Consider the following 12057-nt stretch of genomic DNA (forward strand, 5'->3'; position numbering starts at 1 on the left):
ACGCAGACACGGTACCGTGAGTACGCTTCCAAACATTTGATCGCTTGCCCGTACGTGCGTGCCGCTATGTGCATGACACGTACGTAACTTTGGGGACTTTGGGGAAATATATGCGCCGTATGAACTTTGGGGAGGTGAACGGTACTTTGGGCTGTGGGATTGAGTGTGTTGTCTAGGTGTTTGAGTTGTATTGGCGGGTTATATGGACGGGAGGGGGGAGGTGTTTATTATGCAGGATTAATTTGTGGCATATTAAATATAAGCCTGGTTGTGTTGTGGCTAATAGAGTATATATATGTCTTGTGTTTATTTACTGTTTTAGTCATTCCCAGCTGAATATCAGGTCCCACCCGCCTCTCACAGCATCTTCCCTATCTGAATCGCTCCCACTGCCCTCTAGTCCTTTACTCTCACTTTCCTCATCCACAAATCTTTCATCCTCGCTCAAATTAATGGGGAAATCGTCGCTTTCTCGGTCCGAATCGCTCTCGCTGCTGGTGGCCATGATTGTAAACAATGTGCGGATGTAAGGAGCTCCACAACCTGTGACGTCACGCTACTCGTCTGCTACTTCCGGTACAGGCAAGGCTTTTTTATCAGCGACCAAAAGTTGCGAACTTTATCGTCGATGTTCTCTACTAAATCCTTTCAGCAAAAATATGGCAATATCGCAAAATGATCAAGTATGACACATAGAATGGACCTGCTATCCCCGTTTAAATAAGAAAATCGCATTTTAGTAGGCCTTTGAGGCATGCTGAATTGTGCAGGTGGAACCATAATGTGTTCCTTATTGTACTTCCATTAAAAGAAATTAAACCACAACCATACATTGAGTGTGGGTCCTATAAGCTCTTGACTCACAAGCTTTGACTTTACACTGCAAGCAATTTTTGGACTTTAAAACATTTCTAAAACAGTGACTTGGATCCACAGCTGTGCTGTCAACTATGATACGCATTTTAGAAGTATCCATTATGTAGTAGTGGCCAAGGTTAATAAATTGCTACACCAATTTGACCCCGCCTCTTACAGGGTGTCTTTCTACTTTTTGTAAGAAGCTTTAAAATATATAAAAATATGTTCCCTTTCGAAGTAAAATCCAATTCTTATACGCATAAAATGTTCTCAAAATTCTTCCAACATAATGTAAATTATATCAAACTGACTTAATTAGCAAAGTACTGAGAGGACAAGGGAGAATATAGTTTTGAAGAAGAATGACGAAAGCCTTACCGGTGTGTCGATGCCAATATGCTGCTCTATATTCACCATCTTGAGTTCACAATCTTTAATTTTTGCAGGAGTTGAAGTGTGAACTTTCACCACCTCTTGAGCAGTTGCCACATCTGGCAGAGACACGAGAACCTGGCATGAAAGGGCACATTAGTATGCTTCACCTAACACATAATACAAGTACTACACAAAGGAAATATCATTAAAGAGGAACTTTTTTTTCTACTGTATAAGGTCTGGTGTCATAAGAATGCCAACTGCTCAGATGTTCATATATTCCCATTTAGATGAAGAACGTCTCACAATCCTCGCAAAGAAACAGGGTGGGGGAACCAAGCGTCTTTTCGTGATGTTCTTGCAATTTTTGGGCCCAAATGGCTGCCCAAAGTGTACCAACATGTCGGCGTACGTACTCAGCCATCTACGTTCTACGTGAGAAGCATGATTTATGATCTACAATAAAATAAAAGGAAGCGAGGAAATAAGACCACTTGATGATGTAAACATGGGGACATACGGTAGAGATCCCGTCGCCATTATAGTTTGTCTGCATTAGAGCTTATAATAACAATATCACTAATACTTGGTTAATATTCAAGTCATGAAATTTAAATGGAGTATTGCTGGTGCTTTTTGAATACTTACTAATTAGATTTTATGGGCGGAATAAAGGACTTCCAATTGGCTCCACTGTATGCAGACTTTAATTTACATTTATTTACAATGCATTAAAAACAAAAATCCATCCGTCTTCCATAATGATTGTGAACGATGAATTCCAAAAAAGTACAGTTCCATTTTAAGACATTTAGGTCAGAGGTCCCAACTTTCCCACTACGTAGGGGCCTGGGCCCACTCAAATATTAACACTGAATTAGTAAACTTACTCTTGATTTTAATCTTATTCAATAATTATATCTAACCTACATACAGTTGTACAACCCTGTCGAATTAAATGAAACCATGTGTTAATTACAGGCATGTGATTTGAACTTAATGAAAAAGACTAAAAATAAGCCGGAGGTCTGGGGGCCATAGGTCCCCAGCCAAGTCCAAGGTGGTGACTTGGTGGGGGACAAGGGAGGCACTCCCTCTCCACTTCTAACTGCTCCAAATGCAAAAATCATAAACAGTACAAACAATGTTTATTCTATTAGCTAACTTCCTTTATCTGAATAACCATTTGTGATTTACAGCATGAAATAACAAATATCTTGCAGTCATGTTTGTTTCAAAATGATTCAACTATTCAATGTCAAAATATAAAGACTACAAATAATGAACAAAATGTCAGCTACTGTCTTGTTCTAAAACGCCAATGAAAATGAAATGTAGCATTTAGACAGGCTATACCAGGGGTCGGCATCCCGCGGCTCCGGAGCCGCATGCGGCTCTTTGATCACTCTGATGCGGCTCAGCAGCTTACTTGCTGAACCCCCCAATTTTACCGTGAGTCTTCCTGATGCGGCTCAGCAGCTTACTTGCTGAACCCCCCAATTTTCCCGTGAGACTTTCGAATGTCAGTGCCTCTCGCAGAAAACTCCCGGGATATATATTAACCGATTATCACCCTTACAACTACAATAAGGGCGTGCCATGATGGTACAACATTTGGCGCCCTCTACAATCTGTATTAACAGCGTGCCAGCCCAACACTTGTTATACAATATACATCCTCTGCTTGCACACGTACGTGACAGCAAGGCATACTTGTTCAACAGCCACACAGGTTACACTGTGGCCATATAAAACAACTTTAACACTCTTACTAATAATGCGCCACACTTTGAACCAAAACCAAACAAGAATGACAAACACATTTCGGGAGAACATCTGCATCCCATGCAGCCCTGACTCTTCCGGGCTACATTATACACCCCTGCTACCACCAAACCCCGCCCCCACCCCAACCCTGCTCCCTCACACATCAAACCCCCCCACCCCCCCTCTCTCTCTCTGTGCGTCGGTTGAGGTGGGCGGGGTTTGGTAGCGGGGGTGTATAATGTATCCCGGAAGAGTTAGGGCTGCATGGGATTCTGGGTATTTGTCCTGTTGTGTTTATGTTGTGTTACGGTGCTGATGTTCTCCCGAAATGTGTTTGTCATTCTTGTTTGGTGTGGGTTCACAGTGTGGCGCATTATTAGTAAGAGTGTTAAAGTTTTTTTTATACCGCCACCGTCAGTGTAACCTGTGTGGTTGTTGACCAAGTATGCCTTGCTGTCACCTACGTGAGCAAGCGAAAGCCCATACAACGTGTGGCTGATCAGGCACGCTATTGGTAGTGGTTGCTAAATACTGTACCATCACGGTACGCATGACGCTGACAAGCGCCAATCGATTAAAATCCGCGTGCCGCACCAGCTATCAAATTCCATATAAAAGGTGTGGGCAGCGTGTCTGAGACCCCTAGTTTATACAAGCACAAAGCAAAAAAAAACTTTGTATGCAGTATTATTTCATTTAAAATTTCAAAATATTTTTGCAGCTCCCATTGTTTTCTATAATTTGTGAAACAGGTCAAAATGGCTCTTTGACTTGTAAAGGTTGCCGACCCCTGGGCTATACTGTAGCAAAAGTCATCACATGTCTGCCACAATCATGTGTGTTCTTAAATGTGTATTCCACGTCTTCCATGTCGTGAGCAGTTTTGATTTGGGCATACACGATAAACAACTAAAATTAATGTTTTGGGCAATGTTTTATCCATTTGTCCAAATGTGGCTAAGTAGACGCATTGTGTTTCCTGGATGTCGTCTACATTGCTAAAAGAAAAATCTAAGGAAGAGAATCCCTCTGCCATCTGCCAATAGTTTTTTTTTTTATATATAAATCGCCCGCTTGAATATTCCCTCTTCTCTTCTCCAAATCTCTCGTCGTCATTTGGGATGTGAGCGTCTGTTGTGATTTCCCTTCCTGGTTCGATGACCCCACCCAATCTTGCCTCTGATTGGCCTGTTTGTACTGTTTTGCCCTAATCTAAACCAATCTTGACTCATCATTGTAAACCAACCAACCAATCATGAATTTTCTTATAGGTAAACAAACCAATCATCATTGATTTTTCTTGTATATTTTGTCCCGTCCGTGGAGTTGCTTTGTTACGTAGCTTTGATTTTTTTAAGTTAATTTTTAATGGAAAATCGTAGCTTTTACCACTGGATTATCAAAAACCGTACTTATTACGGGAAGTTGTTGGCAGCTATAACAAAGAGACGGATCAAGATTTTAACACACATTATAGGTCGGAAAAAACTAAGAAAAACGGAAAACATTTTTTTTGTATTTTAACATAGATAGACGGAATTCCGACTATAGACGGAAAAATCCCATGAATGTAATTACAAAGATTATTATTTATTTAACTCATAAACCTGAATTATGTTTAGGGCAGTCTGATTAGAAAAATAAGTACTTACTAAATATACTGCATAAGAAGGGACTCATGAATAACAAGACGAAAAATAAATTTACATACATAAATAAATGATAAATGGGTTGTACTTGTATAGCGCTTTTCTACCTTCAAGGTACTCAAAGCGCTTTGACACTACTTCCACATTTACCCATTCACACACACATTCACACACTGATGGAGGGAGCTGCCATGCAAGGCGCTAACCAGCACCCATCAGGAGCAAGGGTAAAGTGTCTTGCTCAGGACACAACGAGGTTGGTACTAGGTGGGGATTGAACCAGAGACCCTCGGGTCGCGCACGGCCACTCTTCCACTGCGCCACGCCGTCCCATACATTTATGTTGCGCTAAAATAAACTAAATTAATGAATATGTTTCTAAACGGTCAATAAAATTAAAGTGCAAATGAAAATACAGCTTCGCCAATGTAGTCATAATTTTTGCTCTTAAGAACCTTCTCTATGACTTTAGCTCCAGACTTCTTGTTTGGTTGAGATTGTCATTGTGGCCACATTTGGTGGAAAAGTGTATTACAACTGAGTGCTACTGTGGTTTATAAGGACCACAGCTAAGTAAGATATTTTAAGCGGCCCTATGGTTAAACACTGATTTAAATAACAAAAACAAATAGCTGTGAGACATTTCTCCCCCCCAACAATCAGAGAAAATGACTTAAAATTTATAAACTACAGCGCTGTGAAGCAAAGTTTGAAAAGTATGACCTGATAAATTATTGTATTTTAACATTTCTGCTCATCAGTCGTGAATGTTTAAAATAACTGGTACAGCATAAAAACAGTTGAACTCACAAAATTGTAGAATTTAAAGAATGATAGCAACAACAAGCATATTTGTGTTTTCACAATCACATTGGCTATTAAATGCGTCTGTGTTAAGATTGGATGTAATTGGTCTGAGCTACGTATGTTATAAGACGGGCTGGTACTTTATATTGCATAGAGGTATATTTGTCTATCGGTACGTCAAAGCAGACATGTTAAACAGTTGTCTTTTGTTGGTTGAGTGAAGTGTCAGTCAAACGTTCACAGTTCATTAAGTATCGCGACACAGATTGTATGGATTAGAATACTGTGAGGCTTCGAAGCTGACTTTCATTCAATTTGAGAAAAACATTTTGCCACCAATTTAAAGAAAAGACTAACGGTTATTGTGAATTTGAAAATGTTTATGTATACATTTGGTACTGGGTAAGAATAAATTAAGTTAATGGTTAAGCCAATAATTACCATGAATGATACCAGTACCACTGGACGGGTCAAAGGGGTTTTTTACAACTTGCTCACAGTTACATTTTTGAACCCGAAAAATATAACTAGAACACCACTGGTTATCATTAAAGGTTTAACAGAACATATATATTTTCAAAATGTCTATATTATTTACAATTATTAATGCCACTCACCACTCTGGTCTGCATGTACACACAGGGGGTGCATGCCCCCAAACAAAAGCAGTCTAAGAGAAGCAACTAAAAATGTTATCATTAGCTAGCTAAGTCTCTCTAATTAACTAACACATAAAGCTAATGTGCATGCACGTGTTACGTACAGACCATAGTTTTATGTCATTGCGTGCTGAATGCCGTAAAAGGACGGGATATAATGCTTACAACACATGGAAAGTTAGCGACCTCCAGCATCCGCGTCAAGGTTACAAACAGTAGTACATTTGTCGCATTTTATTTTTGGTTGGGCAGTACGGTGCAACAGGGGTTAGTGCATGTGCCTCACAATACGAAGGTCCTGAATAGTCCTGAGTTCAATCCTGGGCTCGGGATCTTTCTGTGTGGAGTTTGCATGTTCTCCCCGTGACTGCGTGGGTTCCCTCCGAGTACTCCGGCTTCCTCCCACCTCCAAAAACATGCAACTGGGGATAGGTTGATTGGCAACACTAAATTGGCCCTCGTGTGTGAATGTGAGTGTGAATGTTGTCTGTCTATCTGTGTTGGCCCTGCGATGAGGTGGCGACTTGTCCAGGGTGTACCCCGCCTTCCGCCCGAATGCAGCTGAGATAGGCTCCAGCACCCCCCGCGACCCCAAAAGGGACAAGCAGTAGAAAATGGATGGATGGATGGATGGATGGTTGAATCTTTAACATATGTTCTTCTGGTTACGTGGATATACAGTGCATTCGGATAGTATTTACAGCGCTCCACTTTTTCTTATGTTACAGCCTTATTCAAAAATGGCATGAATTAATTTTTGGCCAAAAAAATTCTACAGACAATACAACCCATATAATGACAATTAAAATGTTTTTTTTTTTGCAAATGTATCGAAATTTAAAAAACACGTAATAATCACATGCACATAACTATTCACAGCCTTTGTTCAATACTTTGTTGATGCAATGATAAGTACAGCTTTAAGTATATTGAATATGATGCCACAAGTTTGGCACACCTACAGTGCCCTCCAAAAGTATTGGAACAGTGAGGCCAGTTCCTTTATTTTTGTTGTAGACTGAAAATATTTGAGTTTGACATCAAAAGATGAATATGAGACAAGAGATCAACATTTCAGCTTTCATTTCCAGGTATTTACATCTGGATCTAAAATACACAACTTAGAAGATAGCATTATTTGTAATGGAACACAACATTTTTAGGTGAGCAAAAGTATTGGAACATATAAACTTCAAATAAATTAAAGTGAAAAGACTTAATATTTAGTTGCAAATCTTGTGCTTTCAATAAGTGCATCAAGCCTGTGAGCCATTGACATCACCAAACTTTTGCATTCTTCTTTTGTGATGCTTTTCCAGGATAACACTGCAGCCTCTTTCAGTTGTTTGTTTTGGGGGGTTACTCTCTTCAGTCTCCTTTTCAGCAGGTAAAATGCATGCTCTATTGGGTTTAAGTCTGGAGACTGACTTGGCCAGTCTAAAACCTTCCACTTCTTGCCCCTGATCAACTCCTTTGTTGTTTTGGTTGTTATCTTGCTGCATGATGAAGGATCTCCCAATCAGTTTGGTTGCATCTTTCTTTAAATTAGCAGACAAAATGTTTCTGTAGACTTCTGAGTTAATTTTGCTGCTGCCATCATGTGTTACATCATCAATGAAGATGCCATCCCAGAAAAAGCCATGCAAGCCCAAGCCATGACATGATGTTTCACAGATGAGCTTGTATGTTTGGGATCATGAGCAGATCCTTTCTTTCTCCATATGTTCGCCTTTCCATCACTTTGAAAGAAGTTCATCTTTGTCTCATCAGTCCCATAAAAGAGGCTCATCTCTGTACCTTTTGGCAAATTCCAGCCTGGCCTTCCTGTTCTTCTTGCTAATGAGTGGTTTGCATCTTCTGGTGTAGCCTCTGTACTTCTGTTCATGAAGTCTTCTGCCAATATTAGATTGTGATACCTTCACTCCTGCCCTCTGGAGGTCGTTGCTGATGTCACTAACAGTTGTTCTTTATAGCTCTCACAATGTTTCTGTCATCAAGTGCTGATGTTTTCCTTGGTCTACCTGTTCCACGTCTGTTGCTTAGTACACCAGTGGTTTCTTTCTTCTTCAGGACATTCCAAATGGTTGTACTGGCTATGGCCAATGTTTGTGCAATGGCTCTGATGAATTGTCCACCTTCTCTCAGATTCACAATTGCTTCTTTTTCACCCATAGACAGCTCTCTGGTTTTCATGTTGCTTCCAACTCTAAATGCAGTCTGCACAGGTAAAACCTATCCTACCCAATCTGAAACTGAGCTCAGATATTCAGTGATATTTATAATTTGAATAATCAATGTAATTTGGAGACACCCGGGCAACAAAACACACCTGTCAGTCACATGTTCCAATACTTTTGCTCTCCTGAAAAATGGGTAGGTTCAAACAAAAGGTGCTATCTTCTAAGTTGTGTATCAGATCCAGATGTAAATACCTGGAAATAAAAGCTGAAATGTTGATCTCTTGTTCCATATTAATTTTTTGATGTCAAACCCAAATGTTTTCAGTCAACAACAAAAATAAAGGAATTGGACTCACTGTTCCAATACTTTTGGAGGGCACTGTATATTTGGGCAGTTTTTCCTTTTCCTCTTTGTAGCACTTCTCAAGCTCCATCGGGTAAAATCTGAAGAGTTGGTTTTATCCAGAATATCGCTGTACTTAGACTCAGACTTAGACAAACTTTAATGATCCACAAGGGTAATTGTTCAACACGGTAGCTCAGTTACAAAGGATGAAAAGGATAAGGATGGTTAGGATAATGCACACAAGGGCACAAACATCTGTAATATTTACATATAATATATACAATATATAACAAATCCCAATTACCATGTACAATATTTCAGTATATGTAACAGCTGCAGCAAAAAAAAGGCAGCACAAAAAACAAACAAACAAAAAAGAGTAGATCCAGCAGAAAATATACATTATAAACAAAGAGAGGTAGCTAACATAGAAGCGGTCTGGTAATAGAAAAATAGTATCTATTGCTGTATTTACATTACTGCATTACGCTTGCCCTCTATCCTGACTAGTCTCCCAGTTCCTGCCGCTAAAAAAACCCACCCCCACACCTTGAAGCTGCCACCACCATGCTTCATTGTAGGAATAGTATTGGCCTCTTGATGAGCGGTGCTTGGTTTCCTCCAAACATGACCCCTGGCATACACGCCAAAGAGTTCAATCCTTAGACAAGAGAATTTTGTTTCACATCATCGGAGTATTCCAGGTGCATGACAAACAAGCCTGATTGGTGAATTGCTGCAGAGATTGTTGTCTCTCAGTAAGGTTATCTGCTCTCCACAGAAGAATAGTGTAGCTCTGACAGAGTGATAATCGGCTTCTTGGTCGCCTCCCTGACTAGACTAAAATGAAAGCAGAAACGTACAGAGACATCCTGGATGAAAACTAACACGTCCCTTTCAATCTGATGGAGCCTGAGAGGTGCTGCAAAGAGGAATGGGACAAACTGCCCAAAGATAGGTGTGCCATACTTGTGGCATCGTACTCAAGGACTTGAGGCTGTAATTCCTGCCATAGGTGCATCAACAAAGTATCGAGCAAAGGCTGTGCATACTTGTATATGTGATTTTTTTTAGTTTTAATACATTTGCTAAAACCTAATTGTCATTATGGAGTACTGTCTGTAGAATTGTGAGGACAAAAATTAATGTATTCCATTTGAAAAAAAAAAGCCAAAAACAGAACAAAATGTGGAAAAAGTGAAATGCTGTGCTAACTTTCAGATTTTTGTATGTATTGCATCACGTGTACAGTTAATGATTCAAGCATTGTGTAGCAGACACAAATGCAGCCACCCAGTCCGCTGTCAAGCAATAAAAACTTAAGATGATATTAATTGTATTAAATACAATTGAATTTTAGTGTTCAACAAGGTCAATGCTGACCCATTTAATTAGAATGTCTAATTCCTCAAACATAAGCCATACTAACCTTTCTGACTGACGATGCCAAGATAATGTCGGCTGGATGTCCGAATGGCTCAATGAGCTCGATGATGTCACTTTCTGAGCAGTCACAATCAGGAAGTCCTGTGATAAGCACTAAGCCCTTCTGTAGATGACATTAAGTAGAATCAGTGTAAATTACATAGCTGTTAAAAGTAATAACAAAACAGACATACTAAACGTTAGTGTGTTAATTTAACCACTATCCTCACTAAACAGTTAATGAACAGTGGGGAGAATGGGGTGGGAAAACATGCTTTAAACATTTTACAAAGAGTTTTATTTCCATATTTCCAATTAAAAATTGTCGTAGCTGAAAAGAATAGCTTGCCCTAAAAACTAGGTGTCACAGAGATCACACAACAGGGTAGTACAGAGGACATTTAAGGCTCCCCAAGTGATTCAATGTTGTTTTTCATTGACTAAAGTAAGGGTTCCAAAGTGCATCATTTGCGACGTGCAGCTAGATTTTAATTGGCCGCCAGAAATATTCTATAAATGAAATTAGACATTATAAAGCCAGGATGGAGTGATTTAATTTATTTAGAATTTCTTCAATTACGCAGCATCAGGGGTATACTAGAACATATTATGGCTGCAACTATTAATTATTTTAGCAATTGAATAACCTATTGATTAATCAAGAAAACACTTGATTGCAAAAATGCGTATTTTAGTCAAAATAATTAAAACAAACAACAATGTGTCTGCTTGCCATAACCATCATTCTTATTTTCTAATAAATGCACATTATCTAAATTGACCTTTTAACATGTGTGCATTAAGAAAAATTTGGAAAAAAACTTTGCAGCGCTGCTTGCCGGCACCCACACACCACCACTCTCAAGTGCACTCTATTGCAGCGGTCGTGCGGTAATGTCGTGTAGTTAAAGTTACGGGCTATCAATAAATACATTTTTATTAGTTGCACTCATTAAACAGACTAATCAAAGCAATAATATAATTCTAAGCATTTTTAAAATCAAACTAAACGTTGCAACCTTAGAACATACTGTATAAGGTTAAATATATACTGCACATACGGTCATTCTTAATCTTATAAGAAGTACTGAAGGTTCCAGAATATATATTTTACATGACAAGACCAACTATTAACTTTTGTTTAGTGATAATGATTGACTAGAGCAAGTAGTGTATCTTTGGGAGCATAAAATAATCAGTTTGACAGCACTCATTGTATTGACAAAGTCTCTTGGAGCCATTTCTAAATAGCCGCAGATTCTAAGAGAAAGAATCCAAATTATTTGGACGTTTAAGCATTATTAGGCCTTTTGTGAGAATCGTCAAACAAACAAGGATTGCTTGCGCAAATGAAGATATGGTGACAGTCAAATGTATTAAGAAAAGGTGAAAAATATTCATTTGTGTACATTCAAGCACAATTGTAAACTTTACCTTTGCCAAAATGTTCTGGTTAGCATCAACCGCTAAAAAAGAGAAAGACATAAAAACAACAACATAAAAGCATTAGCAAATGAGAAGGCATATCATCAAAACAGTGCAAACATTTGCGTTAACAATATGACTACCAAAAAAAGAAAGAAATACTGGTCATACTGGTTCACATAGTCCCTAATGTTTAATATTTTATAGTGGTCTGTGTATTCTGGGTCACTTATTGTGTAAAAACCTATAAATTCAGCTTTAAGAGTTGACCTGTCATTATACCCTGCCCTGGTACATTATAATTACTTGAAGCATGCAGTGATTGAAAACAATTACAAATAGTCCTGAGAATAAGGAATCACACATTTTTTACACCTTACACCATCAAGGAAGTATTTGCAGTGCTTCACATATAAAATTATAATTTTTTTTTTAATACAGGTTTACTGTACATTTAATGAAATTATTTCCCACCCCTCAAAATTCGACGCACAACAGGAATTACAGTCTAAATACTTTTTACTGTAAATATGCTACATAGCAGTTTTGCCCATTTCTCTTTGCAG

General features: G+C 38.8%; 1 protein-coding gene across 2 annotated transcripts in view; it reads right to left on the reverse strand.

Moving 5' to 3' along the window:
* Window positions 1-12057, reverse strand: part of LOC133624640 (uncharacterized) — a 59569-nt gene that overhangs the window by 25497 nt on the left and 22015 nt on the right. For both annotated transcript variants that reach the window (XM_061988383.1, XM_061988384.2), the window contains 3 exons: window positions 11501-11532; window positions 10071-10190; window positions 1237-1368 (listed from right to left, as the gene is read on the reverse strand). In XM_061988383.1, the coding sequence (XP_061844367.1) occupies window positions 1237-1368; window positions 10071-10190; window positions 11501-11532 (284 nt within the window). The remainder of the gene's footprint in view (window positions 1-1236; window positions 1369-10070; window positions 10191-11500; window positions 11533-12057) is intronic.

Source organism: Nerophis lumbriciformis, linkage group LG27 (genome assembly GCF_033978685.3).
Source record: "Nerophis lumbriciformis linkage group LG27, RoL_Nlum_v2.1, whole genome shotgun sequence".
Taxonomy (NCBI): domain Eukaryota; kingdom Metazoa; phylum Chordata; class Actinopteri; order Syngnathiformes; family Syngnathidae; genus Nerophis; species Nerophis lumbriciformis.